General features: G+C 34.6%; 1 protein-coding gene across 3 annotated transcripts; it reads left to right on the top strand.

Moving 5' to 3' along the window:
- Positions 1-561: 561 nt before the first annotated feature.
- On the top strand, positions 562-20,792 carry LOC131408492 (caspase-4-like). 3 transcript variants are annotated; one of them, XM_058545316.1, is made up of 6 exons: positions 562-1,020; positions 6,137-6,371; positions 7,500-7,643; positions 9,118-9,224; positions 16,239-16,342; positions 20,732-20,792. In XM_058545316.1, the coding sequence occupies exons 1-5, from the start codon at positions 793-795 to the stop codon at positions 16,335-16,337; spliced, it is 813 nt and encodes a 270-aa protein (XP_058401299.1). In that variant the 5' UTR covers positions 562-792; the 3' UTR covers positions 16,338-16,342; positions 20,732-20,792. The 3 variants fall into 3 exon arrangements, with proteins under 3 accessions (XP_058401299.1, XP_058401300.1, XP_058401301.1); XM_058545317.1 differs by lacking the exon at positions 20,732-20,792 and adding an exon at positions 7,806-7,875 and having other exon boundaries at positions 16,239-16,305; XM_058545318.1 differs by lacking the exon at positions 7,500-7,643.
- Positions 20,793-23,814: the final 3,022 nt, after the last annotated feature.

Genomic DNA, 23,814 nt, shown 5'->3' on the forward strand with positions numbered 1-23,814 from the left:
ATAGCACAACTCTAATTATGCCGTGTCTTTTAAAGCGCTTGCAGAAACTCTTTCTAGAAGAACAGAGGCAGCATCCACAGAGCCCACAGGCAAACTGAAGCTTTGTCCTCTTGAAAAGTTCCTAGAACTACATGAAAAGGAGGTTGGAAGGGTGAGATAATCAATGAATGGAATGGGATGGAAAAATGAAGTGGAAAGATTCCCTAGATATAAAATATGCAGAGGTCCTGAGAGTCAGAGTATCTTTTTTAGTAATGTCTTGATACACTATAAGGGTTAAAAAATAATTATAGGTAACTATTTCATTCTATTAGGAAAATTAGATATGTAATAATGAAATAATTAATAATGCTGCAATGCATTATATATAGATGATAAAATATGTATATTTATATATAGATGCTATAAAAATAATGCCCCTTTGAGGGGTATAAAGATTTAGTTATGATCAGTGTAGACTGAAGTAGGTGGAAAATGTCTTTAATGTTAAAAAAAACTTGAGATGGATCTTGAATATTACATAAAGTTTGCCTAAATGAAAGAGAGGGGATAAGGAAAGAGAGAAAATATTCTAGTGCCCTCCACAAAGCCGTTGAATAAAGATCCCACGTCTGTTCTTGTTCACCACCCGGGTTTTGCTCTTTTAATGGTACCCTGGGTTAGAGGCCATTCCCCATTCCCTCTGCTTCCTTTCAGAAACTCCTTCTACCATCCATTAGTAGGAGAAAGTAAAGAAATAGTTCTGGCAAAAAAAAAAATAGCTGTCATATCATTGAGAGTGTAACTCTGACTATGCTATGGATATGTGACAAAAAAAGCAAGGCATCTAACTTGCCTTTGTTGCAGATTTATCCAATAAGAGAGAAGGGGGACCACACTCGTCAGGCCCTCATCATCTGTAACACAGAGTTTGACCACCTCCCAAGGCGTGATGGGTCCAACCATGACATCATTGGCATGAAGGGGCTGCTTGAGGACATGGACTACAGTGTGCATGTGAAAGAGAATCTCACAGCCAAAGTAAGAGGCCCTTCCCTGTGCAGTACATATAAACCTACATGCCCATGTACCTCTAATGACTAACCAGCTTTGCAATTTAGGGCCATTCATTTCACTTATCTGGAAGTCGCTTTTTTAAATTTTTTTTTTTTTTTTTTTTTTTTTTTTTTTGTGAGGAGATCAACCCTGAGCTAACATCCGCCAATCCTCCTCTTTTTTTGCTGAGGAAGATGGCCCTGGGCTAACATCTGTGCCTATCTTCCTCCACTTTATATGGGACGCCGCCACAGCATGGCTTACCAAGCAGTGCGTCGGTGCGCGCCCGGGATCCGAACCAGCGAACCCCGGGCCGCCGCAGCGGAGCGCGCGCACCTAACCGCTTGCGCCACCGGGCCGGCCCCGCTTTTTTAAATTTTAAAATGAAAAAATTAAAGCTAGCATCTATAATCACCTATACTTCCTTTGAGCAGTGTATATATACACATATACATATACACATACACACACATACGTATGTGTGTGGGTATATATTTCAGCCACAGTGTTGTCATTATTATGGTATTATTTCATTATTATTAAACCAAAAACTGCTCACTTTACTTTGCTTAGGAATCACACACACAAACAAACACACGCACACACACATTTTGTTCCAGAATGTGGTGATGTGGGGACAGCTGGAGAAGGGGTTCACCTAGAAGGCACTGCAGTCATAGAGGACACAGCCTCTGACAGAACTGTGGCAACACTGGGGTGTGTGGCTATGAGGAGAGGTAGAATATCCTAACTCCTCTCTTCTACTGCTCTCCGATTTCCTCCAATCTTCTGCTAGCGCCTTCTATTAGCCAAACACAATTTGAAGCTTGTTAACAACAGAGCCCAACAGGTATGATTCATAGAGCCATGAAACAGGGAAGATAAGAGCAGGGAATGGATCTAGGGATTGGAAGTAAAAAATAACAAGCCCAGGAGAGTGATGTCAAGGAGTACAGAAGAGTAGGAAGTGCCAAGAATCCATCTCTCTCTCCACCTGGAGAACAGTTATACTGATGGAAACAGTCTAAATGGACTATTTTCGAACTCCAGAGTATATTTGAACACTTGCAGCTTCTAGAGAACAGCTTAGCTAGTAAATTGCAGTTAATTTCTGTCAATTTCAGCTGTGAGTACAGTGGTGGCTACCCATTCCTCGCCCCCGAGTCCTGTGGCAGGCAGCTGTGGGGACAGCAACCTTGATGGATCCAGAGTGGGCCACTTGATGGATCCAGAGTGGGCAATAAGGACTTTGTCCTCCAAATGTTCAGTGTTCTGTGTTCTGACGGTGTATTGCTGCTTTGGATCACTGAGCTGTGGGCACAGAGACTGGAGGTCATTGTTTCAATCCTCATGGACTGAAGGGGCTTCCAAGAGATTTAAAGAAGCTGCACCTTTTTTTGTTTTGGAGATTCAAAAACAGCTGCAAATACCAGAGAATTTAGAAAGCTACCATCTGTGCTCACGTTCAAAAAAACCTGAGAAGACCAAGTTTTCACCTCAGGCTAATGTCTGGCACAGAGATATACTAAAACAACAACAATAATAATAATAATAACAACAGTAACTGCAAACTCTGGGGTAAGGTCAGAAACTGACTTCCAGAGTTGTAACATTATAAAATTCAAATATCTAGTTTTTACCAAAAATCACAAGGTATATGGGAAAGCAGAACAAAATCAAGAGAACAAAATAAATGGAAAGAAACTACCCCTAAGGAAGCCCAAATGCCAGACTTCTTAGACAAAGACTTAAAACAACTGTCTTACAGATGCTTGAAAAGCTAAAGGAAGGCATGGGCAAAGACAATAATAAGATATATGAACAAAATGAGAACATCAATAAAGAGAAATTATGAAATGGAAGCAGAAAGAAATTCTGGAACTGGAAAGTGCGATAACTGAGTAGAATAGAAAAGTAAGAGAGAATATCAGTGAAACTAAAACTTGGTTCTTTGAAAAGATCAACAAAGTTGACAAACTTTTAGCTAAACTGACAAAGAAAAACAAAGAAAGAAGTTCCAAATAAATAAAACAGAAGTAAAAGTGGAGACATTACTTATGTTCTTACAGAGATAAAAAAAGGATTATAAGAGAGTTTATTATGAACAATTGTGCACCAACAAATTGAATAACTTAGATGAAATGGACAAATTCTGAGAAACACACAAACTAATAAGACTAAATCATAAAGATATAGAAATTCAGAACAAACCTACACTAGTAAGGAGATTGAATTAGTAATCAAAAACCTCACAACAAAGAGAAGTCCCGGACCAGATATCTTCACTGGTGAATTCCACCAAACATTTAAAGAATTAATACTAATCTTTCTTAAACTCTTGGAAAAAATTGAAGAGGAAGGAACACTTCCTAATGTATTCTATAAGGCCAGCATTACTCTGATACTAAAGCTAGATAAAGACATTATAAAAAAAAATTATAGAGCAATATCCCTTGTGAATATAGATGTAAAAATCCTCAACAAAATATTATTAAATAGAATCCAACAGGATATTAAAAGGTTATTCACCCCGGCCAAGTGGGATTTATCCCAGGAATGTAAGAGTGTTTCAACATAAGAAAATCAATCAATGTATTACATCATATTAATAGAATGAAGGAAGAAAAACACATGATAATCTCAATTTATACAGAAAATGACGTTTTACAAGGTCCAACATCCTTTCATGATGAAAACTCTCAGAAAACCGGGAATAAAAAAAAAATTCCTCAGAGTGATACAGCGTATTATTAAAAACCCAGAGCTAACATTATACTCAATAGTGAAAGACTGAAAGCTTTCCTACTGAGATCAGGAATAATACAAGGGTACCCACTTTCACTGCTGTTGAACATTGTAATGGAAGTTCTAGCCAGAACTACTAGACAAGAAAAATAAATAAAAGACATCCAAATTGTAAATAAAGAGGTAAAATTATCTCCATTCACAGGTGACATATCCTATATATAGAAAATATCAAAGAATTCACAAAATATCTACTAGAACTAATAAACAAATTCAGCAAAGTTTCAGGGCACTAGATCAACATAAAAAAAATAGTTTTGTTTCTATACACAAGCAATGAATATCTGAAAAGAAAATTAGGAAAGCAATTTCATTTACAATAGCACCTAAAATAATTGAATACTTAGGAAAAAATCTAACCAAAAAGGTGAAAGACTTGTATACTGAAAACTACAAAATATTGGTGAATTAAGGAAAATCTAGATAACTGTTAACACAACCCATTTTCATGACTTAATCTTGTTAAGATGTTATACTCCCCAAAGTGATCTACAGATGCAGCACAATTCCTATCAGAATTCCAACAGCCTTATTGTTTTCAGAAATGGAAAAGCCAATCGTCAAATTCATATGGAATTGCAGTGGGCCCCAACAGTCAAAGCAATCTTGAAAAAGAAGAATAAGTTGGGGGACTCATACTTCCTAACTTTGAAATGTACTACAAAGCTACAGTAATTAAAACAATATGGTACTGGTATAAGGACAGACATAGAGATCAATGGAATAGAATAGAGCAGCCAGAAATAAACCGTTGCTTGTACAGTTAATTGTTTTTTAACAAAGATGTCAACGCTATTCAAAGGGGGAATGGACAGTCTTTCAACAAATAATGCTGGGAAAACTGGATATCCACATGCAAAATAATAAAGTTGGACCCTTGCCTTACACCACATGGAAAACTAACTCAAAATGAATCAAATACATAAATTTAAAAGTTAAAACTATAAAACTCTTAGAAGAAAACATTGGAGAAAACCTTCATGAGATCAGATTTGGAAACAACTTCATGGATGTCATCAAAAGAATAGGCAATAATACAAAAAATAAATTGGACTTCATCAAAATCAAGAACTTTTATGCCTTGAAGAATACAATCAATAAAGCGAAAAAACGATCTACAGAATGGGAGAAAATGGTTGCAAATCTCATACCTGATAAAGGATTAATATTAAGAATAGATATAAAACTTCTAAAGCTCAGCAACAACAACAAAATACAAACAACCCAACTCAAAAGGGTTGAGGTGGGCAAAGGATTTGAATAGTCATTTCTCCAAAGAAGATTTACAAATGACCAATAAGCACATAAAAAGATGCTCAGCATTATTAGTTATTAGGGAAGTTCAAATCAGAAGAACCATAAGACATCACCTCACAAGAACTAGGTAGGTTATTAGAAAGAAACACACACATACACAAAATAACACGTATTGGCAAAGATGTGCAGAAATTAGAACCCTGTGCATTGCTGGTGGGAATGTAAAACAGTGCAGCCAGTGTGGAAAAAAGTTTGGCGGTTTCTCAAAATGTTATACTACTATACAACCCACCAATTCCACTCTTAGGTATAGGTTCTTTTCAATCCAAAAGAATTGAAAGCAGGGACTTGAATAGATATTTGTACACCAATGTTCACAGAAGCGTTATTCACAATAGCTAAAAGGTGAAAACAATTCAAGCGTCCATCAACAAATGAATGGATAAACAAAATGTGGTAAATACATAAAATGGAATATCATTCAGCCATTAAATGGGATGAAATCTTGAAATATGCTACAACATGAATGGGTTTTGAAAACGTTATGTTTACTGAAATAAATCAGACACGGAAGGGCAACTATTGTATGATTCCACTTAAATGATATACAGAGAATATGCACATTCACAGAGAAAGAAACTAAAATAGAGCTTACTATACGTTGGGAGAAGGGGACAGAAGGAGTTATTGTTTAATGGGTACAGAGATTTTGTTGGGGAGCGTGAAAAGTTTTGAGTATAGAGAGTGGTGATGTTTATAGAACACCTTACATATATTTAATGCCACTGAATTGTACAGTTATGAATAGTTAAAATGATAAATATTATGTATATTGTGAAATACTTGTCAAAATTATTGTATGACATCAACAGCGACAACAACAAAATAATAATAACAATGGCCACTTCTGAGCACCTTCTGTATATTGGACACTGTAAAGTGTCAGGCACTTTACATTTATTCTTTCTATTGCTCAAAGCATTACTGGTAGAATGTATGGGTCTTGTGATCTGGTGTTTAAAGGTTTACTCTCTTTCAGGCCATGGAATTAATGCTAAGGAGTTTTGCTGCCCGCCCAGAGCGCAGGTCCTCAGATAGCACATTCTTGGTGTTCATGTCTCATGGCATCCTGGATGGAATATGTGGGACTATGCATAGTGATGAAAAACCAGATGTGCTATCTTACGACACCATATTCCAGATTTTCAACAGTCGAAACTGCTCCCACCTTAAGGATAAACCCAAGGTCATCATTATCCAGGCCTGCAGAGGAGGTGAGTTCTGAGGGGGTCCAGAGGTCCAGCAGGTGCATGTCATGTAGGGTTGTACTATGTGTTTCATATCTAGTGAAAATGACCCTGTCCCTCACTTTAGTGCAATTATACCAAATAGATTTCTTTGGAAAAAATACTTAGGGGTAACAATAGAGAAATTGATAGACAACTTAAATATAATTGCCTTCCAGTCTCAGTGAACCACAGTAAGTGATGATGATATTGTTAACTCTAAATAAATTTTGTGTAAAATTATTAAAATGGTGGCATGGAATGGCTTTAATTTCAACATTTGCTTATCAAAATTTTATGATCTTTGACCTGAGAAATGTTTCACATGATAGTGAAGGATCCGAATTTAATACAATGCTAAGTAAGTGAAAGAAGCCAGACCTCAAAGTCTACATTTTATATGATTCCATTTACATGGCATTAGGAAAATCTTAAAAGTATCGGGACAAAATCAGGTCAATGATTGACAGGGGCTGAGAATGGAAGGATTATTCTGTATCTTAATTGCAGTGGTAGTTACATGACTGCCCATATTTATCAAAACTAGTTAAACTGTACATCTGAAAAGGGTGAATTTTACTGTATGTAAATTATACCTCATAAACCAAAACCAAATTATTATGACATTGCTTTCTCCCATAAGTATTTTACTTCAAGCTTTAATACATTATATCACTTCGAGGATGGCTTAGAAGGAAGCAGCAGCAATGGAAAAGGAAAAAGAATGCAAAGACTGTTTTGGAATCCTGCGTCTGTTGTTGAACAGTGCAGATAGTCCTTCCCTTGACTTTGCACTGTGGTTAATTTACTATCGTTAAACCCCAAACTGTTCACTTTACTTAGGAATAATTGATAGTAGTTTTCAGCACCATTACTGCCCCTAAACAACAGGTACCTTCCAGCTTCAGATGGTGGTTGCTATTCATTGATATCTTGTTAGATGTGAGTAGAGATAAAGTTGTGTTAAGCCTAACTGTATGTGTGTGTGTGTGTGTGTGTGTGTGTGTGCAATGAATTGGCACACCTTCATGAAAGGATATCCTATTTATTTATCCGTCAAAGGATTGGTAAAATAGGTTCAGCCATGAATAATGTGACAGGACGGTGTTTCCTCAGCAAACAGTGGAGAGCTGTGGGTCAGCGACTCGCCAGCAGCCTCAGCAGACAGTTCTGCACAGTCCCCAGAGGACCTAGAGGACGATGGTGTCCACAAGACCCACATGGAGAAGGATTTCATTGCTTTCTGCTCCTCAACCCCACGTATGTGTCTTTCATTTGTAGGCAGGGATTTGTGGGGATGAGGCCTGCCTGCCTACACGATTTGGCCCATGATCCCAGGAAAGAACACAGACTAAATGTCTTTGGAAGGCATTTTTAAAAGAATACAGAGCTCATTCAAGTTTCTATAATCTTCTTTTATAGCTTCTTTATCATCACTGAGTCTCCTTCTACATTTACATCCGCTCAGACGCCAGTCTTCCGTATCCTCTAAGTAAGTGATCAGTCAGTAAGCATACAGCAGTATTGCTTTAGTAAGTCTACTATGCATCATAGCATTCTTTTTACTGCTGAGGACATTTTTAAAAGAAAAAGAAGACATGAGCTCCTCTGCAGAAAGTGTATTTTCTAGTTCAGAAAATGAGAAGTTTAAGTATGAAATACTGTTAAAAGATCATCAAATAATTAATAGCACCTGGTAAAGTGAGATTACAATGTAGGGGTAGTAAAGAGTTTTAGAGGATCAATTCCAAAACCACCATATTTAAGGTGATATAATTTGAAAAAGAAGATAGTATAGTAGAGAGAAGAGAATTCTCAGGCCTGGACAAAGGCAGACAGAATTTCTAAAATGCTCAAGCAAAAGCTTATTCTTACTTAATATGTATTATTTATTTAATTATATATCATATATATATATTCTTATTTAATCTTTAGCACATGTCTGTCAGGTAAACACTATTATCTCATTCCCACAGATAAGGAAACTAGAACTCACAAAAATAGTATAAATTGCCTGAATAAACACTGGTAGTATTATGCCAGATATGAATCCAAGTCAGTTCAACTCTGAAGTTTAGGTTATTTTAGCTAAACCAACAAAAACAATAGAGAGGCTATATTATTTACAACTTTGAACGATTCCAAAGTCAGAAATATGTAGACTTTTATGCCCAGAAATGAGCTACTAAAAAACCAGAATTTAGCAGCCTTAGCAAAAGCAGTCTCTGTCCGTGACTAATCTAGGAATTGGATCACCAGTGTTAACTCAGAGAGAAGCCCCTCAGGATTACCTGCTGGCTGGCCTGTTACCTGAAGAGAAAATCAATGGTGTGGTATTGAAGCATCTTCTGAGCCAGACAGATGTGGGTTCAATAACTTCTCCATCAATTTGTAGCTGCCCCACCTTGAGAAAATTTTCAAGATTAAGTCAGAGAATATTTGCTAGAAAATGTGATCTATAGTATCAGTTTAAACATATCTGTTCTACATTTTGAACCATAGAAATATGGTTCTAGAACTCTATTTCCCCATCTGTGATGCTATAACTTTTACATGATGTCTCTCAGGCTTCACTCTAAATTCACCATGTTGCTTTGTATATAAAGCCAAGCACAGAAATATGAGTCTTTATTTTTCCTACTTGCTTAAGTCTGTCTAGAGATACTTACAATCTATGACTTTTGTGAAAGGATAAAGGCTGTAACTCAAGATTTATCATTTCCTTTATGCACAGACAGTGTTTCTTGGAGAAGTGCAAGTGGTTCTCTCTTCATCACACAACTCATAAATTATGTTCAAAAATATTCTTGGTGTTGTCACCTGATGGATATATTTGTGAAGGTAAGTACCATATTATATGTTACACTATTTATTTGTTCATACAAGCCAAAATAAATATGTATGATAACCCACCTGTATATTTTAAACAAATGATAGGATATTATTCTCACTGTGGCACAGTTTGAATTGTTTCCAAAGTACTAAGCTCTGGTAGACAAAGAAAGTTAGTACACGCTGAACTTCCGTATTCAAAATGTTAAAAATTTGGGAGATAAAGAAGAGATAGAAAGAAATATAGAGTACAGAATATTTGTAGAGAAAAATATAATCTATGGAGATAACATGGTATGGAACAACATTTACTTAAATATTCAGAATTATGGAAAAAATTTTGATATAAAAATTTATTTTTGATAAATATTTATTGATTTCCTTTATAAATAAGAACTAGGGCTGCCTGATGCAGATAAAACAGTAAAAAAGAGCAGAGTCTCTGCTGTCATAGCTAATATTCCTGTAGAAGACATAGGTAGTAAAAGTCACATTATTCAAAAATATGTCATTTCCAATTTCTAGGGAAAAGAATAACAGGGTTTTGTGAGAGGGAATAAAGGAAAATTTCTATGTTAGATGTGGTCATCTGTAAAGTGAAAGTTTAGTGGAATAGGGCAATTTGTGTGTGTTCTTGACTGGCATAAAAAGTATTTACTAGTCAATGAAGGAGAGATAGGAGGGAGTGAGGAATGAGTGAAAAAAGAATCTGAGGTAAGATCATAAGGAACACAAGAAATTTGGGATGGAAATCTCAGAAGACTGAAAGGATTAGGTATTGATGAGGATTCAAGGAGAGAATCTCCAAGGTTAGGGTCTCCAGTGCATAAACCTTGAGGTGAGAATTTGTAGTTAAAATGTAGGAGTCAGAGACTTCTGCTTCTAGCCAAAATGGCCTATCAGAGATTAGATTTACACCCCTGTCTAAAACAAACAAACCAAAAAAAAAAGACAAACGAAGTATATGAAGTAACAGTTTTCAATATCCTGAACATTAGACAATGAAGCACACTGATCTTGAGAAATGAGAAGCAAACAAGGCTGAGCCCTGCAATTACCTAAGCTTACTATTTTGAGAGTTTTCAGGCCACAGCCCAGGAAGACAGAATCTGATAGCCTCCTAAAATTGAGGAGACAGAACTGAGAGTCCAGAGAGAGCAAAGTGGTTAGAGTTCATAGAACAGAATATCAAAGAGGAGAAAGCTCCCGAGAGAGAGAACTCTGGACATCTTCCGAGGTCAAGTATTTAGCAGAGAACTGTTCAGCATGTGTGAGGAAACTACTGAGTCAGGGGAAAGGACTACCCTGAGGGATTAGAGGGAACAATACGGTGGTGCTCATACAGAGCCAGGGCTAGTGCCTATTGCCACCAGCCAGCCTGGAAAAATCTCATAATTTTCCTGCAGAGTACTCGCAAGGGTCTTGCCTAAGTTGTAGGGAATGAAGAACCCTGAAATAAACAATTCACCCATCCTTTCTAACAGATCTAAAAGCAAGACACAAAAGGATCAAACTGTTCTTAAGTAGCCTAATGCATCCAAGAACAAAGCATAAAAATATATACAAAAATATGCAGCACTTGACAATATAAAAATTACCAGGGATGCAAAGATTTTGGAAAATAAAACCCACCGTTAGCAGAATAATCAATCAATCAAAACTCAACCATAACTGGCATAGATGTTAGGAAAAAGACAATAAACAGTTATTGTAACAGTATTCCATATGTTCAAATAGTTAAGTAAAGTCATGGAAGATATAAAAAGATCTAAATTGTATTTTAAGATATGAAAACTAGAATGTGTGAGCTTAAAAAAATACTGGGTGGAATTAAAAGCAGATTAGATACTGTAGAAGAAAAAATTAATGATCTTGAAAAAACTATACAAGATGAAGCATGGAGAACAAAAAAAATAATACAATAAAAAATAAACAAATCATCAGCGAGCTGTGAGACAAATTTGAAAGGCCTAAGATATGTGTAAGTGATGTCCTGAAGAGGAAGGAACAAAACAATATTTGAAGAAATAATGGTCAAAATTTTTCCAAATATAATGTAAACTATAAACCCATGGATTCAAGAAGGGCAACAAACTTGAAGTATTAAAAAAAACGGAAAAAATGCAGCAAGGCCCATCTGAGTCTAATTTCTCTAAACTGTTGATAAAAAGATAATTCAAAAGTAAAGATAAAAAAGAGACATACTACATACAGTAAAGTATGGCAAGAAACAAAGTAGAGAATTGCAGCAGATTAATTATCAGAGACAACTCATGCTAGAAAACAGCAGGGAAAGGCAAGAAAAAGTCATCCTAGAATTCTAAGTCCAGAAAAACATAAAAATATCTTTTATAAACAAAAGTAAAGACTTTTTAAGCCATATAAAAGCTGAAATATTCTATTTCTACAGAAAGGAACGCAAGTATTGGAAATGGTAACTACATGGACAAATATATATATGCATATATATATATATATATATATATCTCCACATTTTCTTTTTAAAAACACTCCTTAAAGGAAAATTGATGGTGTAATAAAAATAATACGTGAGATGAGACTGTGATAAGTAAAAGTTTTATATTATAAACCCTGAATTAACTACTAAAAGAACAAAATCAGGAATTATAGCTAATAAGCCAACAAAGGACATAAACCAAAGTCATAACAGTACTCTATCCAAGGGAAAGCAGAAAAACTGGGAAGTGGGGGAAAAAAAACAGATAATGCAAATTTTAAAAAATAGTGATGTGACAGATTTAAACTTAACTTTATGAATAATCATATTAAATGTAAATTGTCTATATACATCAATTAAATGCTAAACATTGTGATATTGCATTAAAAAAAGTCTCAACTATATGCTCTCTACATCAAACACACTTTACATATAGTGAGACAAATATGTTAAAAGTAAAATGATAAAAAAAATTAGCTAACGCTAGTCAACAATAACCTAGAATAGATTATTAGATTCAGATAAAATAAATTTTATATCAGAGAATATTAGCAGGAATAAAAATGTGTATAAGGATTATGGGATCAATTCATGGGGAAGACATAAAAATTCTAAACATTTAGGTACCTAATCGCAGTTTTAATATGTAGGAACCAAAAATGGATAGAATTGCAAAGAGGAACAGAGAAATCCACAGCTGAAGTCAGAGATTTCATTACCCCTCTCTCAACAACTGATAGAACAAGGGCACAGAAAATCAAGGATAGAGAAAATACAAACAACATAACCAAACAACCTTACCCAATTGGTATATATAAAGCATGCCAATCAACAGTAGAGTACACAATCTTTTCAAGTGCAGATAAAATATTTACCCAAAAAAACCATATTTTGGACAATAAAACAAGTCTTAATCAATTTAAAATGATTTCAGTCATACAGAATATGTTCTAACCAAAATGGAATCAAATTAGAAATCATAATAGGAAAGTCTCTAGAAAATCTGCAAATATTTAATAATATATTTAAACAACACAACAAAGGACAAATTAAAATGGAAATTAGAAATCAATTTTAACTGAATTTGAATTAAAACACAACATATCAAAAACTATGAGATGCTAATAAAGAAATATTTAGGAAGAATTTAAAGCACTATATGATGGAATTAGTAAAGAAGAAATGTCTCAAATCAATGACTTCATCTTGCATCTTAAGAAACTAGAAAAAGAAGAGAAAATGAAGAGAAAACTAAGAAAAAAAGAAATAGAGGTAAGAATGGAGATTAATAAACTGGAAAATATAAAAACAATAGAGAAAATAAGTGGAATCAAAAGATGATTCTAGTAGATTAACAAAATTGGTAAAACTAAACAGACTGAATAGGAAAAAAGAGTGACAAAAATTACTATTATCAAGAATGAAAAGATGACATCACTATGATTCTACAGATAGTAAAAAGATAATAAGGAAATATAATGAACAACATTATGTAAATGATTTTTTACAACTTACGTGAAATGGATACATTCCTTGAAATACACAAACTATCAAAGCTCAATCAAGAAGTAAACAACCAGAACAGCCCTGTGTAAATTACACAAATAAAATCGGTACTTAAAAGCACTCCCACAAAGGAAACTCCAGGCCTAGATGGCTTCAGTTGTGAATTTGACCAAACATTTAAGGAAGATATGATATCAATTCTATACACATTCATCCAGATAATTAAAAAGTAGGAAATACTTCAGGACTCATTTTACAGGACCAGCATTTTGCTGCTAACCATAGTGGATAAAGACATTATAAGAGTGGTAAAATACAGACAAATATTCCTCATGACTGGAGATACAAAATTCTTAACAAAATTGTAGCAAGTAAATCCAACAATATCTAAAAAGGAAAATACCACATGACCGAGTATGGTGTATCCCAGGAATGCAACGTTGGCATAAAATTTGAAAAATTAATAACTATAATTCCTTATATTCACAAACGAGAGAGAGAAAGAAAGAGAGAGATAGAGAGAAAGAAACAAAAGAGAAAGAGAGAGTAATAAAGAAAAAAATAAGAAAGAAAAGAAAATCCTTATGACCATTTCAGTAGACACAGAACAACCATTTGACAAAATCCAACTTCCCTTTCTTATAAATAAAGACTCTCAGCAACCTAGGAGAACTTTCGTACAGGGGTGAAGACTATCTATGAAAACTCTACAACTAACATCATATTTAATGGCAAAAGACGGACTGTTTATCCCCTAAGATCAGTTAACAACACATCTCTATGCCTAAGTCTCTTTCATAAAAGTGGGAAAAAGAGTAGCACCTATCTGGTAGCATTGAGGTATGGATTTAATGAAATGTTGCAGACTAATCCTCCAGTATAGGTCCTGGCACATAGCAAGTCTTCAAGCAATGAAGGCTGGTGGCAGTCTGCACGATGGTGGGGAGGGGGAGTTACACAAAAAAAACTTGGAGAAAGAAATGGAGATAAAGCAAATACAGGAAAATGTTAATAATTGGAGTTGAACATATTATTGTTTATTTCACTGTTTTTTTTTTTTTCAAATTTTCTGTATGGTTGGTAAAAAACTTACAATGAAAGTTTTGGGAAAAAAATTGGAGTCCAGAAATAGACTCAAACATGTATGGACGACTGATTTTTGGCAAAATTATGAATGCAATTCAGTGGAGAAGAGAGTGTTTTTAACAATGGTATAAAGACAATTGGCTATCCATATGTAAAAATAGTGAACATCTATTCACCCTAGAAAGATATACAAAAATTAACCGCAAATCTACGTAAGACCTAAATATAAAACCTATAGTTAGAAGTCTTCTAGAAGGAAAATTAGGAGAGAATTTTTTGTGACCTTGGGTTATGCAGTTATTAGCCATGAAACCAAAAGCACGATCCATTAAAAATGATAAATTTGACTTCATCAAAAATAAAGTTGTGTCCTCTTCTAAAGACATATTTAGGAGATTAAAGAGACAATTACAGATTGGAAGAAAATATTTGATTTTTTTTCATAATATAAAAAGGACTTTTATTCATGATATATAAAGCTTTATAATATATAAAACTTTTATTCATAATACATAGAAATAGATTAAAACGAAAATAATTAATAATGAACACATTTTAGAATGGATAAAATTAAAAAGACTGAGCACGCTAAATGTTGGGATGCGTGTGGGAGAACTGAAACTCTCATATAGTGCTGGTGTGAATGTAAAATAACATATCCACTTGGGAAAATATTTCAAAAGGCTCTTAGGCAATCACACACCTACCACATGATGTAACTATTCCTGTTCTAGATATTTACCCAAGAGAAATGGAAGTATGTGGTCACAAAAATACTTTGTGAATATTCATAACAGCGATATTTGTAATAGCTCAAAATTGGAAACAAACTAAATGGAACATCGAAAGGACAGATAATTAGTGGCGTAGCCTTATAGTGGAGTACTACTCAGCAATAAAGAGATATAAACTATTGATGCATATAACTTCATGAATAAATCTCAAGATAATTATGCTGAGTGAAAAAAGCAAGATAAAAAATCTATATCTATAGAATGATTTATATGAAATTCTAGAAAATACCAAGTATCTTACATTGACAGAAAGTACATCATTATTTGCTTGGGAAATGGGGGGGGGGCAGTTTGGGGAGAGAGAAATTGCAAAAGGTTATGAGAAAACTTTTGAAGGTGATAGACATGTTTATTATATTAATTGTGCTGGTGGTTTACCAGTATACATATATGTCAAAACTTATCAAATTGTTCACTTTAAGTATGTGCAGTTTATTGTACGTCAATTTGACTTCAGTAAAGCTCTTTGTTTTCAGTTCTGGGGATCAGAAACTGAGTTAATGGATAATTGAGGTTGATGGGTATATTAATTTGCTGTCATAACAAACTACCACAGACTGGGTGGCTTAAACAACAGAAATTTATTTCTCACAGTTCTGGAGGCTGGAAATCCAAGATCAAAGTGTTGGGAGGGTTGGTTTCTTCTGAGGCTTTTCTGCTTGGCTTTCAGATAGCCTCCTTCTCACTGTATCCTCACGTGACCTTTTCTCTGTGCACCCACATTCCTGATGTCTCTCCTTGTGTCCAAATTTCCATTTCTTATAAGGACACTAGTCATATTGGATTAGGGTGCACTCTAATTGCCTCATTTTAACTTACTCACCTCTTGAAAGGCCCTATCTCCAAATATAGTCACATTCTGAGGTACTAGGGATAATGGCTTCAACGTATGGATTTTGGAGGAACTCAATTCAGCCCATAACATTGGGGTCTTGAATTCAGTGGGAATTTATCTGAAGGTAAAGTTTAGGCTCTGACTTAGGGTATCAAGTTATGGGGGTCAGTGGAGAGTTGTCAGCATAATTAAGGGATTGGTCCCTTTTTAGTGTTGTTATAGCTATTCTTCCCTCACATATCTACAAATATCCTTGATCCTGATCATCACCATGTTGGCCAATGGTGCAATGGGTTCTATTTCTGCACAAGGGACAGGATCCAAAACTTTCTTTTTATTTTCAGGTTCAACGATCATTTGAAGAACCAGATGTTAAAGCCCAGATGCCCTCACTTGAAAGACAAACTATGACCAGATATTTTTATCTTTTTCCAGACAATTAAAATTAGTCAGTACCCACAGATGATGTTAGCAAATCAGGAAATTGACTAGAATAGGGGACAGAGTGGTGATGGTTTGTACTCAAATGGACTATACAAGATTTTGTGTTTATCATTTTATCATTGCCTTCTAATATCTATCAAAAAAAAAAAACTTTGGTTTTTGGCCATGGGCTAGTAACTGGTATTAGTATTGTCTTTCTGCCACAAATATTTCAAAAAGTAGGCAAAAAAATTGGAAGATATATTTTGATATATTGGACAACAGGAAGTGCAGGACTGCTTTTGCTAAGAGAAGAGAAACAAATAAGGTAAACCCTAAAATTACATCTACACCATTCACAGTTTTATTCCAAAACAAAATTTCTGGTATATAGTGCAGGAAGTGATAACAAGCAAAATATGACAGTCTCTCTGAGTTGAGGAGACAAAGATCAGAATTCAGGGAAGTTGAGGCAGCTGAAATGTGAAGGATTAAATTCCAGAGGTGAGAGAGCTATACAGAGAAAGAACTCTGTAGCTCTTGAGTCTTTCTCAAGAAAGAGAAGTCCTCTCGAATCTTTGGCTGGATATCAATTTCCACGTTTATAGAATGACCAAGAGTCCAGGAAAAGAACCACTGCCCGAGAACTGTAAGGTCAATAATTCACAGAGTTCACACAGCACTGGCAACTGGATGAATTCAAACCAGGCCACGTGGACGGGACTCAGTGAACACAGAACAGCCATTAGAGATCCCAGTGAGGTCACACTTTGTAGTTGGACTAAAATAATCCTGGAGTAAAAACTACTCTATAACTTCCCTAACAACACTTTAAAAACAAGGCATGACGTAATAAAAGTGATCCACATTAAACTTGAGTGCCTGCCAAGACAATGTCAATACTCTTTAAATCAAATACCATATGATCTCATTCATAAGTAGAAGATAAAAACAACAGGAAATAAACACAGAGACAGAGATTGGATTGGTGGTTACCAGAGGGGAAGGGGGGAATGAGGGTGGTGAAAGCGATGATTGGGCACATGTGTGTGGTGATGGATTGTAATTAGTATATGGGTGGTGAACATGATGTAATCCATGCATAAATGGAAGTATAATGAGGTACACCTGAAATTTATACAATGTTATAAACCAATGTGACCACAATAAAAAATAAATAGATTGATAGATAAATAAAATTCTTTAAATCCAAACATACAAATATATAATATTTACAATGTCTGTCTGGCAACACATCAAAAATTACTATGCACTTAAAGAATTATTAATGTGTTACTTGAAACCATAAAAATAGTTATTAAATATAAACAGACCAAGAGATGATTAAATTAGCAAAGACTTTAAAAGAATATTAAAATTTGGCTTAGTGATATTAAGAAAACAATGACTATAAAGAAAGAGAGTAAAATATGTAAAAACAATCCAATCCAAATTGAATTTGAAGAGCTTAAAAAGATAATGTATAAAGTGAAAAATTCATTGGATGTAGTTAGCTGCATATTAAAAACTGCAGGAAAAAAAATGAACTTGAATTCTTGTCAATAGAAACTATTCAAACTAAAGCATAGAGCAAAAAAAAGAAAAACAGACACAGAGCCTCAGTAATCTGTGGGACAATAACAAATGATCTAACAAATAGTCATGTAATTGGATCCCTAGAAGGAGAGGCAAAGGAATACGACAAATATTTAAATAGATAAGGGCCAGCAACTCTTCAAAATTGATAAAAACTATGAACTCACAGAGCAAAGAAACTCAATGAATCCTAAGCAGGATAAATACATATAAATCAACCTCAAGGCACATCATAAATTGCTGAAAATTAATGATAAGACTTTTTTAAGCCACAGAAAAAGAACAAATTACGTATAAGGGAATAAAGATAAAAATGACCACAAACTTCTTGTCAGAAATATTGCAACACAGAATACAATGAAATGACAATTTTTAAAGTGCTAAAATAAAAACAAAATGATAGCCTACACTACTACAAAATATCATTCAAAAATGAAGATGAAATAAACTTACACAGGGAAGCAAAAGAAGAGAGCTAACAAATTAGAACTATAGTAAGTAAAGGAAATGATAATGAAAATAACGTTCTTCAGATGCAAGAAAAATGGCACCAGAAGGAGACTTAGATCTGCAGAATGACAAGCACCATATTTATTAAAGGCTTTTCATTTTCATTTTAAAAAATTTCTTTATAAGATAATTGTTTAAAGTAAAAAATATATATTGTGGCATTTATATTAAGATTTAAATGTATGAAAGCAGTAACACAAGGAATGGGAGAGAAAATGGAAGTATATCATCGTACGCTACTTATATGTGAGAATAATATTTGAAGGTAGTCTGTAATAAATTAAAATTGCGTATTGTAAAAGCTATAGCAACTTCTAAAACATAGTGATATAGTTAATAAGAAACTAAATAAATACTAAACAGATATACTCAACAAATCCAAAAGGAAGCAGAAAAAAGAACGCATGAGACGGATAGAAAACAACTAGCAAAATGTCAAATTTAAACTGAACTATATTAAATATAACTTAAATTTATAATTTAAATATAATCAATTATAATTTATCTGTGCACTCTGAGTAAAAGAGACAGACTGATAGATCAGATAAAAAAAGTAAAACACAATTCTATGCTGTCTAAAATGAGCACACTTTCGATGTAAAGATATAGGTATGATAAAGTCAAAGGATAGAAAGAGACACAATTCAAATTGACAGCACACAACCCAAAAATCACAGACCCCATAAGAACAAAAGATAAATTGGGCTTTGTAAAATTAAAGACTTTTGCTCGTCAAGATACTATTCAGAAAATTAAAGAGCAAGTAATAGCTTGGAAGAAAATATTCATAATATATGTATTTGACAAAGGTCTTGTATCAAGAATATTTGAAGAATACTTTTTACAATTCAATAAGAAAACAAACTACTCAATAAAAAATGGGCAAATGATTTGGACACTATAAGAAAGAAGATAGACAAATGGCTAAGAAGTACATGAAGTGATGTTGAACAACTTTAATAATCAGGAAACTGTAAATGGAAGCCACAATATTACTATGGCAGCCAAAATCTACAAGTCACCCAAATATTCATCACCACGTGAATAGATAAATTGTTATATATTTATACAAGCATAATTCTTCTCAGCAATAAAAAGATATGAACTGCTTCTACATGCATCAAAGTGGAAAACTCTTCAAAATATTTTATTAATCAAAAGAACACTTATGCAAACAGTACATACCATATGATTCCATTTATTTACAAATAAAGAACTAGCAAAACTCATCCATGGTGACAGAAATTAGATTAGTGGTTTCCTTGAGGTTGTGGTTGGTGCAATTGACTGCAATTTGACTCGTTAAGATAATGGGAATATTCTGTAGGTAGATTTTAGTAATATGTATATTTGGCAAGGCACACTGAACATTATACCTAAAATGGGTACAGTTTATTGTGTTCAAATTATACCACAGTAAAGTTAATTAAAAATAAACAAAGGTAAACAAGGCAAAGGATATTTTCTATAATGCAGGAGGCAAGTTTTAACTATAGATAGTGCGCCAATTTTCAAATAAGTATTAATTCCCATATACTAATCCAAGCAAACATATGCATTGAGTATCCATCACTAGAGATGACGCTAATTTAGAACATAGGAATAACTATGGTGAAACCAGTTGTTTGGTTGACTGAGTGTGCAGATATCAATAACTAGGATTGATCTGCTGCTAGCATGAGGCACACTAGCATACAGCCTTTACTTATGTTGATAGTGATTTCAATGATTTCATTCAAACGTTACACAATGCAGCTCATAGGCTATTAAATTAAATTCCATGCATAGAATCTTGGATGAGTCACTCATTCAAGTATTTAAGCTAACACTTAAGCTGAACTTTCTCTGGTCAAAACTCTTCCAAATATGTACCATAAGTATAGACTCAGAAATTCACTTACTTACACCAATAAATAAGTTTATTATATTTAGCAAAAGAGGTATTTTAGTTTGTTTAAATGTAACAACACATTTCAAATTTTTATCCTAAAATAAGCTTCAATTATTACTTCAATAGTAACCCACCTAAATTATTCCCCTTCTTATCTATTCCATCAGTTATCTTAACACAGATTTGATCAGTCCAGTACAATAAACATCACTTTTCCTGTCAAAATGTGTAGACCTGCCTAGCTCAGAGTTGTATAAGTACAAGCTTGGGACTGGACACCACTACAAATGCCTTCTTGCATTCTTTATCTTTCTTGGACTAATAGAGACATATTTGGGGCATGATAATGTTGAAGCTGTTCATTATACCTGAACAATTACTGCCACGCTTACTCTCGTTTCTCTCTCTCTTCTTCAGGAAATCACAGGAGTCTAGTCCCTGTATATCTACTTCCTGAAGAAAATTTGCCAGTCCAGCATAATTTTTTAAATCATTTTGTATCCCAATAAAATGAGAAAAAATTAACTGGATATCTATAGTGTTCCTTATTGTGAAAAATAGTTTCCCAGAGGAAAGAGGTTAGGACAGTCTGGAGAATAAAAGATAAGAGGAGGAGCTGAAAGAATTTAATTGAATAAACTGCATTTTTACTAATGCCACTATAGTGGTTCATATGGTCCCAAGTTAGTGACTCGGGAGTTCCTTTAAGACGTGTTAGCATAGAAGTCATTCATTTCCTCCCCATAACTCTAGACTTCTGCTAGTTGCTTTCTTATTGTTTTATTCTCATGGTATCTCGGAGAGCAGTCACTGCGTGAGTCATCTACTTGGCATTCCCCATCTCGTAGCCACACCACATTCCCAGCATTGAACACCTAGAATAGCTCCAGCTTTTAAGGACAAACTGAAGATTATCATTATCCAGGCCAGATGATGGAACGAAAAGTCTTGTTTTGTCTTAGTGTAGAAAGTATAATTTGCAAGTTTATCTTCATATAGTGTTTTGTAATGCCCTGGCCCTGTGCCTTGGGGGGAGATACATATGTATGTATATTTGTTGTTGTTATTGTTGTTCTCGTTCTTAAAATCTATTATCCAAAACAGTGTTCTGCTTAGAATTGGAGAAAACATGTTTAGATGTTTGTAGAAAAAAAGAATCAACAGTGTTGGTGATGGTGTTTGTGTGTGTATGTATTTGTAAGACAGAGTGAGAGCAAAGAGAGATAGAACAAGACAAGAGTAAGGATATAAGGGTGGTGAAGAAAGGAGGAATGACAAAATTAATAAGAAAGGATATGAGGATGATTTTATTCATGTTTGATCATTTCCTGTGAGAAGTAAGCGATAAATAGAATCTTCTTTGTGAAAGAACAATATATATGGATGAAGAACTCACATATTTACTAATTTCCTGATTCAGCAGTCTCTGGTAGTAGCTTTCCTAATCATTTCAGAGGTTATGTAGTTCTGAGAGTAGGAACTGTCCCTACAAGCTCAGTCTAGATCCTGCTCTTAAGCTCTAACAGTAATTTTTGTCTGCCACCCACTACATCATGTATTAGTTATCCATTACTGTGTAACAAATTGCCCCAACATTCAGCGGCTTAAAACAATAAGGAATTATTGTCCCACCATTTATGTGTGATAGAAATCCAGGCAATATGTGACAATTAAGATGTCACCCAGGTCTGTGGTCTCATCTGAAGGTACAGTAAGAGGGTCAGATCTGCTTCCAGACTCACACACATGGTGAGCTGAATCCTGATTGTTGGCAGGATTCAGTGCATCACTGGTTGTTGACCAGAAGCTTTGTTCAGCTCCTTCATATGTGAGTTTCTCCACAGGGCAGCTCACAATTTGGCAGCTAGCTTCTATCAGAGTGAGCAAGTGAGAAAGAAGAGAAGTGAGCAAGATGGAAATTAGTCTTTCTGTTACCTAATTTTGGAAAAAAAAACTCATCACATTTGCCATATTCTATTTATTAGAATAAAAATAGTAGGTTCAGCCCACAGTCGAGGAGAAGGTATTACACAAGAGCATAAATACCAGGAAATGGGCCATAGTAGCAGCTGCCAGCTATATAGTAATAAATCATTTTCTTTTTTTTTCTTTTGTTTATTGCAGTGACATTGGTTTATAACATTGTATAAGTTTCAGGTGTACATCATTATACTTCTATTTCTGCATAGATTACATCATGTTCACCACCCAAATACTAACTACAACCCATCACCACACACTTGTGCCGAATTATCCCTTTCGCCCTCCTCCCTCCCCACTCCCCCTCTGGTAACCACCAATCCAATCTCTGTCTCTATGTGTTTGTTTGTTGTTGTTATTATCTACTACTTAATGAGGGAAATCATACAGTATTTGACTTTCTCCCTCTGACTTATTTCACTTTGCATGATAGCCTCAATGTCCATCCATGTTGTCACAAATGGCTGGATTTCATCGTTTCTTATGGCTGAGTAGTATTCCATTGTGTATATATACCACATCTTCTTTATCCATTCGTCCCTTGATGGGCACTTAGGTTGCTTCCAAGTCTTGGCTATTGTGAATAACACTGCAATGAACACAGGGGTGCATGTATCTTTACGCATTGGTGTTTTCAAGTTCTTTGGATAAATACCCAGCAGTGGAATAGCTGGATCATATGGTTGTTCTATCCTTGATTTTTTGAGGAATCTCCATACTGTTTTCCATAGTGGCTGCACCAGTTTGCACTCCCACCGGCAGTGTATGAGAGTTTCCTTCTCTCCACATCCTCTCCAACACATGTTGTTTCCTGTCTTGTTAATTATAACCATTCTGATGGGCGTGAGGTGATATCTCATTGTAGTTTTGATTTGCATTTCCCTGATAGTTAATAACTTTGAACATCTTTTCATGTGTCTGTTGGCCATCTGTACATCTTCTTTGGAGCAATGTCTGTTCAGGTCTTTTGCCCATTAAACTAAAAAGCTTCTGCACAGCAAAGGAAACTGTCAACAAAACGAAAATACAACCTAACAATTGGGAGAAGATATTTGCAAACCATACTTCAGATAAGGGGTTAATCATTTTCTAATTAAACTAGCTAAAGCGGTTTCTGTATCTACAAATGAACTATAACAAAAGCACTAACAAAACATCATAGAGTTATATTCTGCATGCTCTGTGACACCATAAGAGGCAGCTCTGGAATTTTATAATTTTCTTCATTCACAATTAATTTCATAAGAAGAGAAGCACAAAGGGATCTCTCTACATCACCCTGTTCATGACCTAAATTAGACTGGGCTGGGTGAACTTTGACAAAAAGCTCTTCTGTTTTCTTTTTTTTTCATCTTCAAAATGGGAACAATAATGTATATCTCATATGGTTGTTGCAAGGCAGTGGACTTGTTTGTAGTATTTGTCATGATCGATAAAGTGTGCTTCCTTTGACTGTGGATCTACATAATTTAGAACTCTGATGTTCTCAATTCTGACATGATTCTGAAACTTTTCTTTAA

Source organism: Diceros bicornis, chromosome 7, assembly GCF_020826845.1.
Source record: "Diceros bicornis minor isolate mBicDic1 chromosome 7, mDicBic1.mat.cur, whole genome shotgun sequence".
Classification (NCBI taxonomy): Eukaryota; Metazoa; Chordata; class Mammalia; order Perissodactyla; family Rhinocerotidae; genus Diceros; species Diceros bicornis.

Excerpts from the sequence above, each read along its gene's own strand:
- LOC131408492 (XM_058545316.1), top strand. The coding sequence starts at position 793 with ATGCTATGGATATGTGACAAAAAAAGCAAGGCATCTAACTTGCCTTTG. Across the intron at positions 1,021-6,136 it reads AAGAGAATCTCACAGCCAAA|GCCATGGAATTAATGCTAAG; the intron begins GTAAGAGGCCCT and ends ACTCTCTTTCAG. Across the intron at positions 7,644-9,117 it reads TTTCTGCTCCTCAACCCCAC|ACAGTGTTTCTTGGAGAAGT; the intron begins GTATGTGTCTTT and ends CTTTATGCACAG.